The sequence below is a fragment of the Dermacentor andersoni genome, chromosome 7 (assembly GCF_023375885.2).
Source record: "Dermacentor andersoni chromosome 7, qqDerAnde1_hic_scaffold, whole genome shotgun sequence".
NCBI classification, from domain to species: domain Eukaryota; kingdom Metazoa; phylum Arthropoda; class Arachnida; order Ixodida; family Ixodidae; genus Dermacentor; species Dermacentor andersoni.
The window spans coordinates 136354190-136378491 of record NC_092820.1 but is presented as its reverse complement, the minus strand read 5'-3'; the positions used below and the strand labels follow the sequence as shown (position 1 = coordinate 136378491).

Below are 24302 nucleotides of genomic sequence, written 5' to 3'. Positions count from 1 at the left end.
TAAGTTCGCCGTTAGCGCTGTATCCCGTCCATTTCTTTAGTCCACGCGCTTCTGTGCTACTGTGCAAATAATGCCGTACCAACTAGCGTACCAGTCTGTCCTAAGGATAGTACTTTTATTGACCGTATGAACTTGTAAGCATCGGCTTGCTAACTAAATTAACAAGCATGGCGTCAGCACACACAGCAAACAATACCCTCGATGACCGCGTACACTCGCTTTCAAAACGCTGGCGTGAGGAAGCGAGGCAGCAGCAGCGAGCGAAGTGACCGTCGTCCTGTGTATCGCTTCAACGCAAACTGAGCGCCGAGAACACACAGCACGTACAAAACTGAGCCGTCGACGCACCTGGACTCTGACCCCAACGCAGATCAGTCTCAAGATACGGCCGCGCGACCGCGCGCAGCGGCCACATGCGCAGTTGCTGCAGGAGTAAAACGCCGCCCCTCCCCCTCCCTCCTTTCCCCCCGGTGCCTCGCAACGTTGGGTAGCCTCGCGCGCGACGGAAGTCAGCGCGCTTTCTCCCCGCTTTCCTCTTTCTCGCGTGCGAGATTGAACCGCAATCGTCGGCCCCCCTCCCACGCTTTTGCTCGCACCTGCGGAGTAGGGAGGGCGTGGCGATGGTGTTATCGCCCTAGAAATTTATACGGAACGTCACAGCGATAGCGACACCGTCGACAGAAAGGCGCCTGTATTGTCCATATATATGATTTATATTGTAATATAAAAAAGAAATTTCTTCTAGCACAGCTTTCTGACCTGGAATTACTGCTTCAATTGCATAGTCCAACATGCGAATGTTGGATTTAATAGTTGATTTTGGGCTTCATGCCAAGGCTGCGAAGATATTTTTTTTTGTCGTGGCACCATAGGTTTTGAAATGTTTGCTGGCGAGGTTACGTTACATTTGCAATGTGTAACTATAGGTTCTAGATATTTATTTTACTCAGACGTTGTGCAATCGTCTATAAATTCGTCAGATGCAGGCAATACAGACACAAACTTCTGTGTCACTGTACAAAAGCGTAAAGGGAGTATCACCTGTGAGAACACCTCAGCAGATCCACATCACCTTCTGGTAGCGTAGTCCTAACGCTAGGCGTTCTATATTAAGGTTGCCTTCGAAGGCTGGGAGCAGAGTGACATACACTGTTCAGCGTTCATGGCGTGCTAAAGACAAACGAGACAAAATGAATGGTCAATATTTTTATTTTGTGGATCTCTCGGCTAAAAAGAAACATATATTCTTTCACGCTTAACCTATCACTCTTTATTCCACCACATAAATGTGCCTTATTCTGCCAATGTGCAGCAGGCATCCAACAATCATCCATTCTCCTCACGCAGAAAAATTGGGCGAACTGTTTCCGAGGAATAAGCATTCCTGCATTGCACACAGCGTGCCGCGAAAAGTGCACATTACATGAAGGTTTCTGCATTAAGTAGGACACATTCATACATCATGAATATCATGGAGATGCGTTCAACGCAGGCAATTCGAGGATGCTGTGAGTAGACTAGCAAAAGTAAGAAGTTAGACAAATGTCAAAGCGAATGCTACAGCACCAAGTCGCCTCTCCCGTGTAGGGCCGCAGACCGGACGTTCGTCTAGCTGATCTCCCTTCTTGCCTTAGTCTGCTTTCAATCTCTAATGCGGGAAGGGGCGCGCGTTGTGGCACTTAAATGTGGAAAAGTCTCCTCGAAAATGCGCATTGCCTCGACGTCATAAAGATAGTGGCACCACGATTACGGCTAACAAGGTGTCACTATGACTTCCAAAAAGGGAATATACATAGGTCCTTCAGCTGTCTCCAGGTTTGTGTCGACATTTATTGATCCGTTGTTACTTTAAACCATACGAAGGTAATCATGCAACATGCATGGTAAAGGCAGAGGAAGCGACCGCTGGTCGCGGAGATAAACAACTGCTTCTTCGCGCCACAGCTCATGGCCTCACCATGGGCAAGCAGCCTGTTCTTGCGTGAAAAAAAAACTTCGGTTGGATCATTCGAATCCATAAAACGCTGGCTTAAAAGCAAGCTTTCGCTCAGAGGTGCAACCCTGGTTGATATCTATTTCCCTTCTCTTTCGTCTAGCGATGATAAATGAGAGTGTGACTTCCAAGGATTCCGTGATGGCTCATGAAAGTTCGATGGCGTGAGTTCGCGCACAGCGCCAGCAACAGCTGCTATTTAAGCAGGTAGCGGGAGGGTGGCTTACGTCGCCATCAGCTGGCCTTTGGCCTCTATGACACGATAAGATTGTAGTAACATGCCTAAAATTCTAGCCTTATGCCATCATCTGCGTCCTTCCGCTAAGGGAACAGAGTAATCAGTAACATAACGTAAGTTGAAGGCGAGGCATGTGTCCACGTGGAGTGAGTGTACCGAAGGACCAGGAGCCTACTTCTTGCCCAGCGAACTGGCCACTCTCATGGCAAGCTCAATGACGTTGGTGATCTGGGTCTCGTCGGGCGCGAGTTCGGGCAGCGCCGGCAACTGCTTGCAGGCCGCCGAGCCGCGGGAGTACTGGCCGCACACCAAACTGAGGGTCTCGCCGAAGATGCTCTCCATGCTGCCGACCATGAACTCCTTGCCGGCGTCCGTGTCGCAGCCGGACACGGTGTCTTCCACGCACTCCAGCGCGTCATGGTACGCGCTGCGAAGAAGCAATGCGTGGTGATCAATTTTAGTTCAAGTCTACAATTGAATCATGGGAGATTTACCACAGGAAACTAGAGGATCGGTGCGAAAGGGAAAAGAAAGAGACTTCCATTCCACAGGCGACATTTGTGGCTCATGTTGTCGATTGGAACAATCATTCGGATTTCAGCGAACGCGTCGATAATAAAATGTTATAGTTATTTACATAGGTCCAATGCATAAAAAGAGGCATCAAGAAAATGTGCACACATTATAGCTGTCAATCGTTCTTAGAGCAACTTCACCTATGGACAAAATTGTCGTCATTAGCTTTGTGATAGTGTGCATATCGTGCCACGTACTTTAGACTAGCGGGTCGCGTCTGTCCTTGGGTAATATTGTGCTGAATAAGCCAGTTCTTGTCGGATCAGCGACGCTGAGGAATGTTAGGTTTCGTCTGTTCTTGTGAAAGAGACCACCGTAGAACACCGAGTCCTCATTCTACCATGCAATAGATAAGTGTTCCTTCTTGAGCGATCCAGTTGCCGTGTCCTCGCCCAGTGCAACAGAACATGTACCTTCTTTTTCCTAATGTAAGAACCTACCTAATAAATTAGGCTCTGTGGTCATGGTTTCGCGTCTTGCCACGTGTATTGCCAAAATTTTGCACACATCTGTACTAGCCCGGGTTCACACGATAGCATGTGCCTATGGGTCTACGGTTCGGAGGCCGTCTATCTGAGCATTCTGGGTCTCGGGATCTGGCAGGGGCACTACTAAAGTACACAAGGGCTTCCCTGCCGACCTCCTTCGATTATTAGAAAGCAGGCTCCAGATGAGGTGATCAATCTTGATCAGCATGCTTGGTCAAAACATGAAAATTAAATTTTCACATCACTTTCTTTCTTTATTCACTTCTGATTTCTTCAGGAAATGTGCGGCTGTCCAACAACTAATGTTTCCCGTGGTACCAAGGATAGCGCGATGAACCCACTGGTCTCTTGGCCCAATAATTAGTAGTACATTGCCAGGAGTTTAGTATTTGTGTCTACTTATTTCTGTCCGATATTGACAGGATTATTACCTGGTCTTTGCTACCCGGCATAACTGGCTCAGGTGAAGCAATTTCAGGACAATGCGTAGCAAACCAGTCTCCGTTCGTCTTTTAATATATTCACGCACGGCGCATTTTTCTTTATTCTGACCAGCCCCGTGCCTCGAATTGCATGCTGATGGCAACAGCTAGCTATGGGAACCCGATTCGCTTGAAATGCGTATGTCGTATAGAGAAGGCACCCATCAGTGACGGACCTTTCATAAACGTGGAATGAAACATCGGAGGCCACGTTTCTCCATGCTGCTGGTGCCGGAAGCAATTTTAATGCTGGAAATACGTCATCGCCGCCATATTTTAGATAATAATTATTACTGTTCGGATAGCGACTGCTGTGGTCCCTGCATTCCTTCTGCACGAGCGGTGGGTGAATGCAGGGGGGGGGGTATTCTTTAAGAGTCCACCTAGTGGACAGTCCATTTCGGCCGCTGCTGATTGGCTAGGGCTTCTAGTCTCCTCCTCTCTCGTACAGCTGCATTAATTCAGTAGCAGCCGAAATGGACAGTACACTAGCTAGACTCCTACACAATACCCCCCCCCCCCCCCCAGATGTCGTCTGCTTTTGCTTTTTGCCCATGTGGTGGTAGTGTTTTGAGTTTGGCCGTCACTAAAGGGGCAAGCGGGGGCGTTTTGCAAGGCGTCTTTTCTTATAATTCTATTCTTTTATCGCACGTCGTGGCTTGTGGACGATTGTAGAGCTCACGGATGCGTGACACCACGACGTCAATGATAAATGTGAAAAACCAGAGACAATGAAACAAATCGTTACAAAATACAGTCCCAGAAATGGGGTCGACAGTAAGTGTTCGGCCCACGCATATAGGCACCTTTCACCGGCCAGGGGGAGTTGCAACGCCCTCATTTATGACCCCAGCGTGGCCGACACCAGCCCCTAGGAATGCTGAAAAAAAAAGAAGACATCACAAACGAAAAGTACACGTGTCCTCTTCATTGTTTGCCTGAGCGCTACGCACCGAGTTTTGCAGAACAGAAGTTAAAGAATGTTCGTGCTTCTAATCTTTTACTCTTGCCGAACGACACACGATCGGAGATGCCACATCGAATGCCTACCGCGTCCCTAGATGGTACTTCGGTCCCTGACCGCATCCGTCGCTGGTAGAAACGGCTACCCGTGCATTCGTACAGTTCTTGCAGTGCACCGCTCTGAGTGACCACTTGTGGTCCTCGTGTGCACCGACCCACGCGCAGTGCTTACTCTTTCCCTCTCTTGCTCTTTCTATTGCCCCTTTCTCTTAACTTCATGCGGGACGCCACACTGGACGCTTGCCAGGTTGCCCTCCCTGCCTTTCCTATTCTTTCTCTCTCTCTGTCTGCCTCTCTCTCTCTCTCTCCATTTCTCCCATTTTGATCCCAGCAATCGCTAAGCTGAGTGCTTCAGCGCTGATGTCAACGGTGCGAACCTTCGGCTCCAGCAGAATAACTTAAAAAGAACGCTGTCCCACCTGGAGCATTAATAACATCGCGCAGTTTCAATGACCACAGTTCTCTGAGCTGATATAGAACAACCGTAATCTCAACTTACCAGCAGGAGTAGTGGATGACCTCCTTCGGAGGAGCCTTGCTCGTGCCGCGATGCAACGTGTTGCTGAGAGTGTCCATGCACTTGTTCAGCCTCGTGCCGACGGAGTTAAGGCACTTGACGGCGTTGTTGTACACTGTAAAAGCAACGAAGCAGACGAGAGCAGGGACGATGGTTAGCGATGCAGCGTCTCGCAAAAATGGCTAGTTAGAAAATATGTCAGCTTATACGCGCAAGATTCTGAACATTTCGGCCACTTTTCGACCTTTGCCGCGGCTCGGAACACCGCGATTTTCCCTGTAACTAATCTAAGACGCGTAATTTTGGCATTTCGGTGATTTACGATTTACGTGTACTTATGCTGACACAAAACTGTCCACTACGAGCCCCGATCGCCAGTAGTCAGCTGCCCATTATAGGCACTGGCCGCCAAGTTGTGCATCGGGGTTTTTTTTTTTTTTTTTAGGGTGCCAGCCATAATTGAAGAAGGCCGTTCTGTTTCGGTGAGCCCGTATTAGTCTTAGTTATGTTCGTGACATCTTACTGATGGAGGTGCTGGGTACATGCTACCATTGCTGGAGACGCAGCCTACGCCTGACACGTCTCCTGTGAGTAGTCCGGGAGAGATTACCCCTGTACACGTACGTAGTAGCCGCCGTCTGCAAGGGCTCCAACCAACCTGAGCACGACCTCTTGCCCGATCGTATCCGAACAATGAACCTGAGCCCGTAACCTTCTGCTGCGGCTGTTCTGGTGGCACAGTTCATTATCAACCAGCCGTAGACGCCGATGGCATTCCAATGAGATGCTAATGAAGACGTGGAAGATTGCTAGACCATTTCGAGTGGGTCGCCGAATGCAACTGATGGAACAAGACCGCAAACTGCGCAACGTGTACTTCGCGCTCCAAGACTCTGCGAGGAGGTGGTTCCATAACCACGAAGCGGCATTGTCTTCGTTGGACGAATTTGGACGGAAGCTGAGCGCCGCATACTGCTTCATAGACAGGAAGGAGAGAGCGGAGTTGGCAATACAGGCAAGATTCCAAGCCACGAACGAGAGTGTCACCACATACACCAAAGACATGGCTCGGCTCTTCAGACCTGCGGATGCCTCAGTGGCCGAAGACAAGAAGGTCCGATACCCGATGCGAGGTGTGAAGAAAGAGATCTTTAGTAGGCGTATTCGAAATCCGCCCACTACACTTGCGGATTTCCTTGCTGAAGCGACAGAAATGGAAAGGGCCCTTCGGCAGCGTGCCAGACAATACGACCCCAACATGATGGAACTTTCGAACAACCCCCCTACCATGACTTCGGGAAACCACCTCGAGGACCTGCGCGAATAGATCAGGGCTGTAGTACGAGAAGAGCTCCAGAAATTGGAGGTAACCGACGCGCCGATTGCGTGAATTTTTGTGGAAGAGATAGTGCGCGACGAGATTAGGCAAGTCATCCAAGCTCCTGAACGATACGGGGTACCACAACGGCGGGAGCCAGTCCGAATGACTTATGCGGACGCGGTACGGCAACCATCACTGTACGGCCCCGAAAAAATCATGCTCCCCACTGTACAGACAGAAGTAGCATTCAGGCATCACAGTCCATCGTCCATCGAGGAGTCGAGGCTTCGGAAAAGCGATGTCTCGCAGGCGTCTGACCTTACACCCCTATGCTTTCATTGCGGAGAGGCTGGCCACGTCTACAAGGTGTGTCCTTATCGGCTCGTGGGTCTCCATGGGTTCCCTCCAGGTGCTCCTCGTCGACTGGTGGGCGCCCGACGGCTTAACCATGTCTCCAACCACGACGTTTATCCGCCGCTACGGATCGACGACTCTCTGGACCGTCTACGCTACCCCCAGTTTTTCACCTCTTTGGATCTTAAGTCGAAGTACTCGCAGATCGAAGCAGATGAGGGTAACCGCAAAAAAACACGATTTGTGACGCCTGAAGGATTATATGAATTTTAAGTCCTCCCATTCGGCCTGTTTTCCGCACCTGCCACATTTCAGCGGATGATGGACGCTGTTCTCTTTGGGCTAAAATGGTAGGCGTGCTCAGTCTACTTAAACGACGTTGTGGTGTTTTCGAGAACGTTTAATGAACATCTAAAGCGACTGAAATACGTACTCATCGCAATCAGCAAAGCAAATCTCGCTATCAAGCCTGAGAAATGTCATTTTGTCTCTGAGAAGCTCAAGTTTCTAGGACGCGTAGTCAGCCCCCACGGTGTTCGGTCAGATCCGAGAAGCTAGCTGCCGTCGCAGAGTTCCCGCGTCCAACTGACAAGAAGGCAGTTCAACGCTTAAGTCTCTGTGCTTGCTACCGTCGTCTTGTCGAAGGATTTTCAAGGATCGCCGAACCAATAACAAAATTAACACGCCAAGAAATACCCTTCGAGTGGACTGACGAGCAACAAGCAGCATTTACAGAATTGCGGAAGCGACTGCAAACAGCCCCCCTACTCGCGCATTTCGACGACAAGACTGGCACAGAAATCCACGAAGACGCCACTAACGTGGCGTTCAGTGCCATTGCCACTCGTCCAGTGGCAAGACGTCGCCGAACGGGCTGTAGGCTACGCAAGCCGTAGTCCGAAAAAGGTGGAGGTCAACTATTCCAAGACAGAAAAGGAGTGTCTCGCCGTCGTTTGGGTCATCGGCAAGTTCCGATTATACTTGTACAGCCGACCTTTTCGAGTAGTAAGTGACCACCACTCACTGTGCTAGCTGGAGAATCTTAGAGACCCTTCAGGCCGCCGCGCTCGTTGGAGCCTACGCCTTAAAGAGTACGACATCACAGTGGTTTATCGATGCGGACAGAAGCACCGCGACGCCGAGTGCCTCTCGCTTGCATCTATTCTTTTGAAGCCAAGTTATTTACAGCAAGACTTCCCGCTTCTTGGTGTAGTAGACACTGTCGAGATGTGCAAACAGCACATTGCTTCCCCTCATGCTATATCTCCAGGGAGCCGACGTTGTTGTCCCACGACTGATGTCACGAGGACTGACTTCTTACTGCCTCCGCAGAAACGTTCTCTACGAAGCGAACTTCGAAAACCACCAAGAAACGTTCCTTCTCGTGGTCCCAGTTTCACTGCACAAAGAAGTGTTGCAAGCGTGTCATGACGACCCATGTGCCGGACCCTTATGCTTCGCCAGGACGTTAGCGCGCATACGCCGGAATTATTACTGGCCACAGTTGTTCTCGTCCGTTCAGCGCTACGTGAGAAGCCGCCGTGATTGCCAGCGGCGCAAGACTCCACCTTTGATACGTGCTGGTCTTCTGCAGCCCCTAGACTCTCCTCCAGCACCGCTTCAACAGGTTGGAATGGATCTTCTCGGTACATTCATTACGTCCTCCGATGGCAACAAATGGATAGTCATCGCAACGAAAGTACCTAACGCAGTTCGCAGAAACAAAAGCTCTACCCCGCGGAACCTCTACGTCCTATTACGTCACGGGGCCCCTTCCGTCTTAAGAACTGATCGAGGTACTGCATTTGCTGCTGACTTAATCCATGAGATCGTCACACTGACCCACACCAATCATGGGAAACCTACGGCCTATCAACCACAAACTAATGGACTTACAGAGCACCTCAATAGAACTATCGCAGATATCATATTGATGTACGTTGACGTGAAGCACAAGTTATGGGACCAAATTCTACCATACCTGACATTCGCATACAATCGGCTGTTCAAGAAACCACCCGATTCACACCATTTGAACTTGTTTATGGGCGCTGCGTAACAACACCTTTAGATGCCATGCTCCCGGTCGACAACGAAACAAGAAGCAACAGTGCTGACGACATCGTCCAGAACGCGAAGAAGCTCAACAGCTTGTTCGCAAATGCCCTCCATTACAACAGTGGCCGAACGAACGTCCCGGCGACTATGCTTGGTTGTGGACACCCATCCGTCATCAGGGGCTGTCGGAAAAATTATTGAACAGATACCTTGACCCGTACAAGATCGTCAGGAGACTCAGCGACATGAACTAGGAGGTCTTCCGTCAGAGTGCCACTATGAGCTCGAGCCGACGATGGCCAAGACCCGATATTGTCCGCGTAGTACGGATCAAACCGTACTACGCCCGCGAAGAAGTGTCGCTCTGATAGACATTCTCCCACGCCCATTGTCCCCCTTTACTCCTTCCGGTCAGCGACGGGGACGGTCGCTTTTTACAAGGGGAGTAATGACGCAAAGTAAGCTGCCCACAACGAGTCCTGATCGCGAGAAGTCAGCTGCCCACTACGGGCACCAATCGCCAGAGAGAAGACGACGAAAAGCGCAGTTGTACGCTGGAGTTTCTTGGGGTTTCAGCCATCATTAAAGAAGGCTGTTGTGTTTCGGCGAGCTCGTCTGAGTTATCTTCGTGACAATACACGTAGGTTTCCGTGTTTGGCCAGCCTATAAACTTGATCACCGATGCGACGGAAAAACTTCAGTGGCGATTTTGCGATAGATGCAAGAGAAACGCGTTAACGTTACGTCGCACTTCTTCGAGATCCCGATCCATGGTTTAAACCGCGTTCAGGAAATCAAAGGTCGCTTCAGAGGCTCACTTGCCACATGTCCTGCCTCAACGGAGCGGTGTGCTGACTTCGATCTGGACCACCATCAGTTGCATATATATATATATATATATATATATATATATATATATATATATATATATATATAGAACTTGAGCGGTGCCACAAGGTAAATAGAACAAGTATTTAATTTCAACAGTTTCGATCGGTGGACCGATGTTTATCACGGTTTACAAAAAATGGCAGTTCGCCCCTGATAGTGAAGACACCAGACCGGGTGCCCGGTCGTTCTCAGATACATCAAACCGAGAGGGACAGTTGTGACAGTGATTGACTTTCTCTCGGCGCTTTGGCAGATTTACAGCTAAAAAGGTGTCAGTCTTCGATGTTCTAAATGTTGCAGTTTATACGACAGCTTAATCTCTTTTTGGTGCAGGATTACGCAGTTTCAAACTTCGTACTTGATTTTTTTTTAACTAACTAGCTCTTGAGAATTAAAAGGCGAGTCAGCAGCGGTTTAAATCGAAGAAAGACAACGTCTACTCGACAAATTAGTGTACAATGTGGTTTGTTGTTTAGACTGCTATCGCTGGGATCGGTCCGCATTTTACGTCGAATAAAGCCGCAATTCCGTTTCCAATTTTAGGCGCACGCAGTTTGACCCTGTACAACTGGGTGTCATTTCGGCATTTTATAGCTAATTAGGCGTTATTACGTCTCCGTGCATAGTTCTACATTCAATGGGTGCGTCTTTCTCGTGCCGAGCTTAATGTTGACGCCTTTTTCGTTGTGTGTGCGCTAGAAGGCCCTAAATTGTCCAAATTGACGGGAAGAAAGTGGCCAGATACTTAGATCTTGTCAACTCACTCGATTTGGAGCAAAATAGACCTCCTCTTCGAATAGTGGCTTCAGCACACTGCAGTTCCTTTCTGCAAGCTGTATGTCTGTATGTCTATAGGCACACGTAATGCATTTCCCATACATAGACCGAAGATAACGGCTTGTTTGGATTTACATGCGTCAGCAGTGGCGTTTGAGCACTAGAAAGGGCTGGTTTTTAACGTTCAAACCTTCTCATTTTTGGTCACAAAAATGTGAAACAAGTTTTAAAAACGCATTACGACATGTCACGTGCGTTGTGTCACTCTTATATTATGTGTAGATTGTCATGCATTCCAGCTATATTCACTGTCTGTAGCTCGACCATAAAGAGAGTAGGACACCCAAATAACACGTTTGCAGGCATGATTGAATATTTGTGAGAACCTCTGTCGGAATTCAAAACAGCTTCGGGAAAAGTAACACAGTTGGATGCGTTGATTCAGGGTGAGTAGCTTCAGCGGTGGGGGCGACGAGAAATCATGGGAGTAGCGCGTGTACTCGAGGAAAATAATTGTATGCTGAGTGCGAGGTATAACGCCACGCTTACGTCATCCTCCATGGCGGAAAAAAACGTAACAGCTTGCGTGGCCAATCATTTCGCTAAGTCTCATAGGCCAGCTCAATGTTTCTCCTTTTTTATCCACACTTTTATACGCGTTACGCTAGTTACATAGCGAGAGTCTTAGCATTAAATTTTCTTTGCCACATTTTGCAGTGCCGCGCGATCGTTTACACGTACCTAACGCGAACGCGTCGAGCCAGGAATCAGGTTTACGTAACCCAGCACGATGGCGTCTCCATCAACTTGTTTGCTGGTCAGGCAAGGTTGCAGCGGCATACCGGGCACCGAGCCGAGGGCGCCGATCGATCGTAAAAAAAAAGCGAGGTTCCAGTGCCTTATTTTTTCGCTGCGCATCGCCGAACAGCCCTGAGCGTGTTTACCTGCAGTTTGCCAAGTGTGTCGGGCTCAGTCGGCCTGTGCCAACGAGGAAAACTGGGATAGTTTGTGGCCAGAACTATTCACAATCGACGAGCGTCACACAAACGGAACGAATGTGTAAAAGCATATTTTGATAACTATCGCTTCTGTGCGGCTTCGGGTTGTGTGATCGGAAAGCGGGGTCCTACGACCATGGTTCGTTCTTTGCTCCTTTTCAATCCCAAGATTGAATCACATAGGAGGCGACCGTTCATGGTTGGGCACGGCAGCCAAAAACGCTAGTGTACTGACGTTTGCGTGCATATTAAACAGCACAAAGTGGTCAACCCTCCACTAAGGCGTCTTTCACAGACCCCCTCTAGCTTTGCACGTTCAACCCGCTGGCCAATCAGTTAGCCCGTCTTCTTATCACTGGTTAACCGAAACGCTTATTTAAGTCGGCCTTCGCGATGGTGGCGCTTCGATCCCTGGATAAGGTTCATACATTGGAAGGGCAGCAACTCGCATAAGTGGGCCGTCTGTCACTATTTTCTTTTCCGCTACAGTTCTCGCTTGACTCGCACTTTTGTTTAGCAGAAACTGTCACTTGGGATTTTGGCGTTTCATACAACAGGGTTTTCTTTTCTGTTCTAATAAACAGAGTTGCGATTCGGTGTCCGATCGCTCCCCCTCTTTCCCTGTGCACCGTCTTGTCGTGCAGTTCGTATCGACGTACTTGCCCCGACTTTCTCAGGTGTCAACCAAGGTAAGCTTCATTCCCAGATTAGTGAGACCACAGGCGAAAATAAAGGTCGGAAAAGCGCCGACTTTCTCAGGTGTCAACTAAGGTAAGCTTCATTCCCAGATTAGTGAGACCACAGGCGAAAATAAAGGTCGGAAAAGCGCCGACTTTCTCAGGTGTCAACCAAGGTAAGCTTCATTTCCTGATTAGTGAGACCACAGGCGAAAATAAACGTCGGAAAAGAACCCGTAGCGACGAAGTTCAAGATGGTTTAAACTAATTAAAAGTAAAATATTACCGGTATCCAATGCTAATCGAAGGCGCATGATTTCCAAACAAAAGTCAATTGGACGAAAAATATTGCGGCACTGTGACCTGACACCCTAAGGCTCGGTTAAAGAGGGCGGAAGGTCCTCGCATTGGGCGTTTAATGATTATATAAAAATTGGAATGCCGAAACGCGGTGCCGTGTACGAGGAGCTGGCGGCGGAGAGGTGTCAAGCCCGTGAACGTTTGTTTGCGAGTATTTTCGTTCGTTATAGGGAGTGGCGTTGCTTGCGCCGAAGACGGCACTCACGTTTGTTCTGGTCGGTGCCCTCGGTGCAAGTCGCCTCGTAGCTCTCCTCCATCGCCTTGATGGCCAGCTGGGCGGCGACCCGAGGCAGACCCTCCAGGCATTCCTCGACGAACTTGAGCGTGCAAGCGATCTGCTTGCTGTCTAGCCTGCGCGAGACAGTTCATCAACAGTGGATTGATTTACTGATTTGTTCATTCATTCACTCTTACTGAAACAAAGAATGAAACGTGGTTCCATTTTGTCATTTCCTGTTACAGCTCTGTCGTAAAATTCTTCTCGCGGCCTAAGATTTCTATTTTTATCACCTTAACACAGCTATCCCTTCGCGTAGTGCACTTGAGCAGTTTCGTAACATCATATGGAGTCAATAACATCATATGAGTCAATATCGTAACATCTCAAAAATTTCTGCTTCGACATTCCAATACAACAAAGCAAAGGTCGGTTCCAAATTGGGACGTAGCCGCAAATTTTTCAATCATGTAAGTTTTCGTCCCTTATTTTCTGTATGTTCTGTTGAGTTTTTTTTATTGATTCTGCTTTGCCGTGTTTTCGAGTGCAATTGATCGATTGATTGATTGATTGATTGATTGATTGATTGATTGATTGATTGATTGATTGATTGATTGATTGATTGATTGATTGATTGATTGATTGATTGATTGATTGATTGAAACTTCTGAAAGCGGCATCTGGTCTATGGAGACGCCATAGGGCTCCGCATTCACCATGACAGCCTGTACTAATTTTAGCGCCAAACCAGTGCTTGTTTTTCTTATTTTGTGCATTTCTCCCTCAACAAAATATAGCGGCCGAGGCAGGTAATTCCAACGAACGACAAAGTAATAATATTCTTTACCTGTCTTTCTTCAAGAGCACTGATGTTGCTTGATTACTTCTGTGATTGATAACGGGATAGAAGCAACGAATTGTTTTTCGTTTGAATGAGAGGACATTTTGGTTGCAACGATACGACAGTTTCATCACTTGTTGAAGAACTGAGAAGATAATGAAATGGTCGACGACAGTGTTGCTGGGCCGTCAGTTCTGAAAGAGGCACTTAGCCTATAGGCCGAATTTTCTCGCAATGGCGTGTAACCATCGGAATATAGAGTTTTCGCTGTGAAACCTGGGAGAATATGTGCTCAGCATTCGACTGGATTGCACCACAAGCATTGGTGCAATTTGCATCGGCACTTCTCACTTCCCAAAGCTCTAGGATCATGTCCATCCAACCGCAGTACATGAGAAAGCAATGAGAGTTTTTCGATGCTTCTCAGAAGACACTCGCATGTGTGAACGTTGGTTTCACAGCACCGTGTGAAATTGTATCTCATTCGTGCGTTCGCGTGAGACATTTATGTTGACCTCCAACAACCGCGGACTTTGTTTCAACTGAAAATTTTCGCGGCAGACGTTCATACTTAGTCTGGCAACCTCTTGTCATTATTAAATTACCCAATATTACCCATGTTCTGCATTACTGAATAATACCCGCTGCAAGAAGTGGTATATCTGTCCTATTTATTGTTTAATTCATAAAATGATTAACAAAGTGAAAAGGAGTAGCCATTGACAAAGAAAGCAGCAAAAATTTCTGTGTTTATTTTCATTTTAATAAAACAGCAGTTGTACGGATTACTACATTCGACGAATCAGGAAATTTCATCATTGAAGCGGTGGGTATGTTTCAGGCAGGAGTCTGAATTCAAATAAAAAGGACGTTTTTTTTTTTTTTTAACTAAAAACTAATGCCAATTCAGAACCACCTTGCCACCGAGCGCGCTCAAATCTCTAAGCACGGATAGGCAATGATTCCGGAAAAGCTCAAGAATATGCTTTCAAACCTGTGACGGCGGAAAAAGTTTGGAGGCGTACTGCATGAAGGAAATAAAGGCGGACACTTTAAACTTACGTGATAAAGCAGACATGTAGATTCAAGTCAAGTGTCACTATCCTCATTTGAAGTCACTGCCTTCGGAATCAAGCTGCAGCGATTTGCCCTCGAATCGACTTGTCCACATATGAATTTCTGTAAACTCCAGGAACGCCTCACAGAATTGTGTCTTTTAAAAAATGCTTCTGCATGTCTGACGTCTAGGTACCCGCGTAGAAGCCAGTTTCGCGACTACAATTCAGTTTATTGCCTCAATGACAAAATATCCGCGAAACACAGTGTTCTGGCGCCTGTTTCAAGCTCGGTGCTACAAGGGTTGCTGCTCGTTCATACACAGAGGCTCTAGTGATGTTTCAATAAGTGCTTAGTGCACCTGCTGCCTGAAGTTTCTCACATATGCGCAGCAATACCATGACACGAAATATAAATCGACGAAGTGCGATGTAGAAAGCAGTACTATAATATGCACGAGGACTTGAGAGAAAACCGAAGGGAGGCAAGACTAAATTATCGGGGATGTCAGTTGCTTTGCGTCAGTTGACTAGGAACAAAAGGCGCTCGAAAGTCATCACTGTTTCATACGGGCATTTCGAGGTCATTTCAAACAACACTAACAGCGATCACTTACGACAAACCATTTGCGATCTCCACGGTTAAGCAGCCAAGGCTGTAACACTAGCGATAATTGACACTTAAGCTCCTCTAGACTGCATTGGTACAGTAGTAGCACTCTTTTCTTTTTTTTCTCCGCTTTGTTCTTCTCTTTCAAATATTTCGCCTAGTTTTCCGATAGCCGCGAAACGCCCTTATGTTTTCGCGACACTTCGAAACACATGTATGCCAAATTATCTGTTCACCCCTATGTGGCTGCCAAGACACTCGCGACAGCGGCTAAGCGGAGCAGGACAGCTCGTCGTATAATACGAGTCATATTGCGCTTAGTTTCAGCGCAGCGCGAGGGCATGCCTTCGGGTGTGTAGGGCAGGGTATCAACTTGGCGCTAAGGCTCCCCAAATGCCGCTACGAGGTGATATTAAAGCAGCGCAGAAGCCTAGGAACGCTGGATTAATTGGCTGATTGAAACATCTGACGATATTTAAACGTTGACAACTTTTGACAGCGATTACGAGCCGTAAACAGCACTAGAACAACAGACCACAGCGCTGTTCCTCTCTTCGACCTGTTGTTTAGCGATGTTTACTGCTCGCAATCATGAACCAACCAGCCCAAATGCGTACCCTTTTGTCAGCGGCTTTCTCACAATACTCGATTGTCAGATGGGGAAAAAAAGTGACACAACAAATAAGAACACAAAAATAAAACATCGATGCGGTAGATGCCGTGCGAGTGTGGTCGATGGGTTTAGACACACAGCGAGGTAATCACACCGTAGAGGCGAAGAGCAACGCTCACGTCGAAGAAAAACCGTGCGATACGAGAAACCAGTCACAAGCGCAGACAATCGTCGAGACACCACGGCAGCGCGGGCAGAAATCGAGTGTCACACAACAAACCACGCGCACGCGGACGATACATTAGAGCCGCTTGTACTCACTCGCATGCCTCCTTGAACTTTTCTCCTCCCTCGTGGAGGTATGTGCGCGTCACGAAGGGCACGTAGTCCGAGCCACAGTCACGAAGTTGCTCTATCTTGCAGCTGGATTTCAACTGTGCATGGGAGGTACCTGCAGTGATAGAAGCAAAGGCGAGGCACGGCGTGGTTTTCTCATGGACTTCGTAAACTGGAAATCGAAACCAATATTCCAAAGCGCTTGCTTTATAACGGGCTAGCGCCTTTCACTCAGTCTTCCATATGTCTGCACTGAGGGGAATAAGATTGCCTCAAACACTACATTATGACAGGACAAGCATTGTGTCCTGTCTGTGACGGCCTGCAAATAAACCTTCCCAAGCAAACGTTCGTGTAATAACAACCTCAGCCTAATAATCCATGTTATTGCCAACATATTCGGAATGTTCTGAATTTTCCTGTTGGATGTGGTAGAAGCCCAAACAATGTACTCCATGCGTGAAATCGAAGGTAGTTGGGTAATGCTTATTGAGTAACTGCTATGCAGAGCTTTACGAGCAGAAGCGTATGAGTTCAAGCACCCATACAAAGCATATGCCATTAAACAAAGCTCTATATATTTCTCAAACGAGATGGAAAAAAAATTAAATTATGAGGTTTTACGTGCCAAAACCACTTTCTCATTATGAGGCACGCCGTAGTGGAGGACTACGGAAATTTAGACCACCTGGGGATCTTTAACCTGCACCTAAATCTAAGTACACGGGTGTCTTCTCATTTAGCCCCCATCGAAATGCGGCCTTGTGCTCCCGCGACCTTGTGCTCAGCACCCCAACACCATAGCCACTGAGCAACCACGGCGGGTTCAAACGAAGTGGAGTTGCGTGTGTAATGTGGCAGATCTTCACACTCTTCTCCTGCAATGATTGCAGTTCTCTATGGTAGTGCACAAAGCTGACAAAAGCAGCGGCCTTGCAAGAAACACCCAACACTCGCAAAATCTGAGCACGAAACTTTAAGTTAGCTTGACACATGGACATCGTATCACTACTGTGAGCCAGACGGAACGCAGTTGTTACAACTGTCCGTCTTCGTTCTTTGAAGTCATTCACAAACTTGAATCTTATACGACATCGGCTAACTTGAATCTTAGACAACCTCTAGGCTAGCTTCACATAAAGGTCACAGTTTAATAAATTTTTCAAGGCGCTTAATGAAAATGTTTGTTTTCGCATAATGAATTTCATTATTAGGCTGAGGTTTGTGACACGCACTTTAGTTCTTTGTGACGTTCATTGAGGAGGAACTGCATGTTTAGAAACCGCAAATAAACAGAACAAGCTAACTATCAGCACAACAAGAATAAGTTACAAAGGCCATTTGGAAACATTTAAAAAGAACGTTAGGAATGGTAAAGCAGCAGGAAAGAATTGCCCGACAGAAAGGCGTAAGAAACGCAGGCACACACTACCTTCCATTTTACTCGTTGCTTTGCCATTCCTGATGCAAGTAGAAAGAAATAGCCCCAGATTTCATTCCTGTCAGCATTGTAACCATGTTATTCTTTAAATACTTTAAACATGTCGTTCAGCATGCTTTGGTGGAGAGGTTGGTAAACGTAGAAAACGATAGTAGGCAAACGAGTGACGTACATTTGCATCGCTAGCGCACCAACGTAGTACTGCTTCACATATACAAGCTGCACAATGGTTTGTCCCGTAAACAAATACCTGAGCGTTGCTCGCGTAACTGAATGCTTCAATCTTGTTTCGACATGTGTCTTTCAATGACTTACTTCTATTAAATTAACCATTTTTTTTTCAGAGCCGCACGAGAGCCGTTCGTGCCGTGATTTACACAAAAACTTTTTTTCAAGAAATCCTCGTTCGTTCGAGACCACAGAAGGTGGTCTCGAATCCGAAAGAAACCCGACATGGACCTGACACCACACAAAAGCCAAAGAAATGATGGGGAAAACGCAAGCCTGTACTAGCAACTGAAGGATTTTATTACGAGTAACTCAAGGTTTCGATATGCGAAGAATGCCTGCTAGGTAAAGTAAATGGAGAAACAGAATTTAAAAAATGAATATTAGGTCGCGTTGTGTCTGACGATCACGTGTCTTCGAGGAAGAACAATTCTCCTTCCGAAACAAGAACTACATCATAGCTCCTACGCATATGGACAGCGGTATCTACATAAAGGAAGATACGTACGACGAACACCGAAAAGTGCACATGCGTCATCACACCACAGTTCCTTAGCGCGTTTCACACAACATCAATCTACATCAACCTACGTTATAGTAATCTGCTACGGCGTCAACTTACCGCATCACCTTATCGCATCACGTTAGACGGTCTGTGGCTGTAGGCTACAGCAAGCACGTCTCCTTTTGTATTTCTTTAACAATTTTGCTTTAAATCTAGTCGAAACGCCTCGCAGTGCCTAATGCGCTTATAGGCATTTTCTTACCTTCATCACATCCTTTATAATAAGGAGTATCTCGCGACCAGAAAAAAATATTAAACCGCACCACGAGCGCGAATTAGAGCGCTTGGAAGCGTCAACATAACGAAGGCACACAGAGGCAGGTGCCCCGCATAGATTGAACCTAAACTCAAACACGCACATGTACGTTGATTTTGAGCCCAAATCCCCGGAAAGTAGTGCACTGGTCAGTTAAGCTTGTCTTACACCTCGTGCTTCGTTTACACTGCATGAATGTGTGCCAGTGGTTGCATACGTAAACGCTGATTTCGGCCCAGTACTTACCGATCGATAAAGCCAGGAGGAACACAAAAGTCATCACGGTGCTCGTAGCCGCCGACATTGTCGCCTTTCTTTTCGCCTCGTCGCCGGCTGTATCCAACTTTCAATGAGTGCCGATCCGGAAGAGCGATTCATTTTAATACCTCGCCCCTACATACGAGGAAAAAAGGAGAGCGGCGCGCTTCCTTTCTGCCCTCGAATATTGGAAGAAAAAGAAACGATAACAGGCATAACTGAAAAGAAACATCTAAGCCGTGCGGAGTCGACAGAGTCAGCAGCGTAGCAGAGAGAGAAGACCAAGTAGTGATCGAGAGAAAGAGAATGTGAGAGAGAGGATAGTGTGTGAGCGTGTCAGCGTGTGTCTGTGCGTGTGTGGTGTTTGTGTGCAGAATGGCGGTAGATGGCGTGCGGCGAGCACGAAGCAGTACAACGTGAGAAAGAGCGAGACGCAGAGAAGACGCTAGCTCTCGTCTAGCGCGAGCGCTGCGGCTATTGCGGTTCACCTTGACCATTCTGGTTCGTTTATTGCGAGTCGTCGCTCGAGCCGCCTGGTTTCCTGTCGGTTTCCTTCTCTCGGCAGTACCTTCCCTCTCCGAGCGACGCGACGAGAAATAAAAAATAAAGCCAATGCATAAAGGAGACGTCACGTCAACGAGCCGTATCGGATGTGCAACAGGGGTATAGGTGTGGTTGGCATTGGTTGGTCGTTGGAGTACAAAGGCGAAAGGTTTCCTTTTTACCCGGGAAGGGGGTGACCTACGCGCGTCACCTCGCAGCCCACCAGCCCCGCACTCGCCTCAAGAGCTTGCGTAACGCGCCGTTTAATCGATTCTGGAATCACTGTATCTCGAGAGTGGGGAGCTTTCGGCGCGGTCGAGGGGGTGACTGTGCGGAGAAAGAGGGTTTCGGAAGAAGATTCCGTTGCAATAGCGGTGAGAGGGAATGTGGCGTGCGGTTTTCGAGGGCGAGCAACGGTGGCTGTGGAAGGGGTATGGACCCTGCGGGCGGCTGACTTTCGTTTTCGCAGTGCTCCGACGGAACGGAATGGCGGCCTGGAGGGCGATAAAGAGAACGCCCTGCGTCATCCGGTTCGCGCGAGCGGAAGGCGCGCATGGTATGACCTTGCGGACCCGCTTTCGTTCGGCCCGCGGAGGTCTAAAAACGCTGTATAAGATCACTTCCGTGCGTCATGTGCATGCGCGCGCGCCCATTACAATCACATACTTTCGAAGATCGTGCGGATTAAAGGTGTTTACTAATAAGCCAGACTGCTTTCTTTTTCGAACCAGAGGCAAGCCTGACACTCTTGAAAGAGGAAGTTGCGAGGCCGGTACACATCTACCGAACTGCGTCACAGTGTAACTGTCCTCGTCGCTTTCACAATGTAATAATCTGTGTGAATAACGTCAATCGGAAAGGCTTTCCGTCCGCATCTTGCGTCATTTCTTCGCATTTCGCGGAGGTGTGGCTGTAAGCGACGCTGCGGCTTTTGATATTAGTGTAGTTACCAGCCACTCTGTTCAACACCAGCCGAAACATGTGCCCTACCAGTTTCGCTGAGAAAAAGACCTCCCAAACCCATCGATTATGATTGTCAACGTAAGCGAATAGCGCGAACGAACGAATGAACGAACGAACGAACGAACGAACGAACGAACGAACGAGTGCGAGCGAATGAACAAGTGAAGCTGAGCGAGAGAGCGAGCAAAAGTGCTAGCTAGGGACAGAGCAACCGCACGAACGAGCGGGAGAGAAACAGAGAGAGAGAGAGAGAGAAGAGAGCGAAAGAGCGAACGAAGGTATTTCTCGCCGAGTCCGACCACCGACCATCGGCCGACCAATGAACTACCGACCACTGAACAACCATTAAAACGGCCGAAAGAGCCCAATAAAGCTACTTGCTTTAAAACTTGTCCTTAAACTCTACGTGTCCGCTCTCGGTTTTGTTGCAGGCGAAAACAAATTCCAGCAGAAACCATCTCAGGATGACGGCAACGCGAATAGCATTGTAGCAATGTAACGACAGACTGTGCCGCCGCCTCCGAAACGCATCATGCATGAGGCTTGTAATGCAACGGAGCTCCTCTCGCGTTCCGATATTGATGATTATTTTTATTTTGTCGTGTCATTGAGCGAGATAAGGGCGGGAAGAAACGATGTGTACATGATAGACTGCCCTGTCCACATCGTTTCTTGCCGCCTTTATTCTGCTCAACGACACAACATGATGCGTCAACTGGCCCAACTGTCAACGATTATGATCTTTATTGACGTTCCCCTTTGAACATGGAGTTTCTCACTATAACACCTAGAGGGAAATCTGGCGCCACCGTCTATGAGAGTTTCTTAATGGGGCACCGTGCCGTCAAGGGAATGACGGTATATGTGTCTGCGAGGCTTTTGTTGGCTGGTGTTGTGAGAGGCTTCGTCTAAAACGTGGAGATAGCTACATAAATATCGCGTTCTCTAAGTAAAATCTTCATAAATTGTTTCCATTTACGCATATTACATCTTTACTCACCTACAATGCATGACCAAGCGAAGAAAAGCAAGAACAGAGGACAAACTGATTCAAAGCGAACGCGAACCTTGTCGTCTGTCCTCCAGACGCTCCAGTGGCCCGCTGATACATTTTACGTAACATAATCGTACACGCAATAACAAGTTCTCATAGTCAAACAAAACAGATTTTTGCGTAATAAAGTTAGCCAAAACAGCTTTTCACGTGGTGTTTTAGTAGAAAATGAATCATTCTGACAGACGGAACGGTGCTTGCCAAGCGCTTCTTCAAGGTGTCCTGTCTCTCCGAGAACAATGCCAATCCGAAGTCACAATATACCGGCATTCCCATGCATACCTCAGCACAGCAGCGCCAGATTTCCCTCTAGGTAATGTAGTGAGAGACTCTATGCCTTTGAAGATAGTCGCCTAGCCTGGGCGTCACCGCGAACTCTGAGCCTGGTGCCATCTGAATATATATCCTACGAAGTTGTACATATATGACGCGGTTTCGACTCCGCGCAACGCGCGGAAAATTTTAAACCCATTCAGGCGCCAATTTATTCTGTTGATTGAAAACTTGCTTTTAGCGCATTTCGCCCATATTGAGAAGAACAAGCCTAAAACTGAAGAATATATTAGAAATTTTCAATTGTTCAGTGAGCTTTAATTGCCAAGTTTACAGAAGGTGTACTCCACGAGAAAAATTCCCTGCAATAACATAAAATATGCATGAGAACATCAACTATCTTGTGGCTAGCAGACTTGAAAAGTGCCTATCCTGCCACTTGAAGCTTATGCCTGGTGCAAGCCATTCTGAAAAACAATGAAAGTAGTGAGCCTGCTACATATAGCAACATACTGATACCTTGCAAAAAGCGCAACCGTCTACCTTCCCACTCGTTTTATTGAATCATTTTTGCACATGTTACTGAAACTTCTATCACACTTTCAGTCAGAAGTGCTTCAAGATTTGCGCGACGCATTTTCAATATCATTGCTTTCATAATAACAACAGGTTGAGGCGTACAAAACCGTAGTTTCTTTAGAGCTGCCTCAATGGCAACGCTTTCGGCCGTTGTGGAGGACACGACTGCAGTGAAGCGAACAGACCAATCATACTTCAAAGAGGGAATGTGAAAAGCAGCTGCACTAGATCGTTTGACCTTGTCCACAGAGCCATCAGTAAAGATTTGAAGATGACGTGCATATTCAGACTCAAGATGTTCCAATACCAGCGAACGCGTTGCCGCCAGAGGAGAATTCCGCTTAGCGCGTACGTGAGGAATTGTCAACGAACAATCGAGGCTCGCGAATGACCAAGGTGGTTTCAACCTCTTAGTTCGACCTCTAGTGCCAAGACCCAGGTAACCAAGAGTATTTAGTGCCAAGTACGCTCGGGACTCAGATCTCTTTCGAAGGCGCTGTAGAAGGGCTCGGCCGGCTGCCGTCTGTTTGAGGCGGCCAATTTGCATCAATAACCTTTGTGAAGCGACTAGCCTAAGAGGTCTCGATAGAGATTCACAAAGTACTGCTTTCTTAGGAGCAGTCTGCGGAACGCCAAGAGCCCTTCTCAGGCCCTTTCTGTGCAGAACCTCAAGTCGTTCCAGCTGTGATATCGAGGGGGAAATTAAAGGGAGCTGATACATTATCCGACTCGTCACTAGTGCATCGTGCAACCTGATCATTGAGGAAGGGTGATTTCCCCATTGCTCACTCGCAACTCTACGGATCACATTGAGACGCGAAGATATCGATGTCACAACCGAGTCCACAGCTCGTCGCCACTGTAGTCGGTAATCAATAATGACACCCAAAAAGCGCTTGTGTTTCAATTGTCGAAGGCAAGATTGATCAAGGTCTATCTTCAGCCGCGCATACCTTCTTCCTCTACCTGGAAACATGATGAAGCCAGATTTTTCCACCGAGAGAGTCGACCCAACACCTTGAAGGTAATTTTGAACTAAAAGTAATGCCTGTCGAGCTATCAGAGCTAAACGCTTGTGTTGATATCCGGTTAACCAAAGGCAAATGTCGTCCGCGTATATCGACATATGGACATGCCTGCAATGTTTTTGCACTTCAGCGGGAAGACTAGCCATTACAACGTTAAAGAGCGTTGAGGAAAGAACACTTCCCTGAGGTACACCTCGTGATACCGCCCTTTCGGTGCTTGTGGTACTTCCTAACCGCACTTGAATTTTACGATCACTGATAAATGAGTGAATGAATCGCAGAAGATAGCCCTGTACGCCCATGGCCTGCAAACTATTTAGTATTGAGCTCTGAAGGACGCTATCATAAGCCTTTGATACGTCTAGGAAAATAACTAGTGTTGAAAGACCGAAAGCTCTATGATGTTCAATATGGCTTATCAAGTCCAAGACGCTATCTTGCGCGCTTAAACCTGTTCGGAATCCAGTCATGCATGTTGGTAGAGCCCTTCTATCTTCGAGCCACCAAGATAAACGCTTACTTGCCAGCTTCTCCATGAGTTTAGCCACGCACGACGTCAGTGATACAGGACGATACGAGGTCAAGTCTGTCATTTCTTTGCCGGGCTTCAGCACTGGCACAACACAAGCCACCTTCCATGAAGGAGGAACGTCGCCAGTCTCCCACACTCGATTGAGATAGCTTAGGAG

At 47.6% G+C, this 24302-nt stretch overlaps 1 protein-coding gene across 1 annotated transcript; it reads right to left on the bottom strand.

Moving 5' to 3' along the window:
• Nucleotides 1–1191: 1191 nt before the first annotated feature.
• On the bottom strand, nt 1192–19377 carry LOC126534598 (uncharacterized). Its single transcript, XM_050181868.3, has 5 exons — nt 19162–19377; nt 16411–16540; nt 12959–13104; nt 5300–5432; nt 1192–2658 (listed from the first exon to the last, which is right to left on the bottom strand). Exons 1-5 carry the CDS (start codon nt 19217–19219, stop codon nt 2403–2405), a joined length of 723 nt encoding a protein of 240 aa, XP_050037825.1. The 5' UTR covers nt 19220–19377; the 3' UTR covers nt 1192–2402.
• Between the last annotated feature and the right edge of the window lie 4925 nt (nt 19378–24302).

Excerpts from the sequence above, each read along its gene's own strand:
- LOC126534598 (XM_050181868.3), bottom strand. The coding sequence starts at position 19,219 with ATGTCGGCGGCTACGAGCACCGTGATGACTTTTGTGTTCCTCCTGGCT. Across the intron at positions 16,541-19,161 it reads CCTCCTGGCTTTATCGATCG|GTACCTCCCATGCACAGTTG; the intron begins GTAAGTACTGGG and ends CTATCACTGCAG. Across the intron at positions 13,105-16,410 it reads AAGTTCAAGGAGGCATGCGA|GCTAGACAGCAAGCAGATCG; the intron begins GTGAGTACAAGC and ends TGTCTCGCGCAG.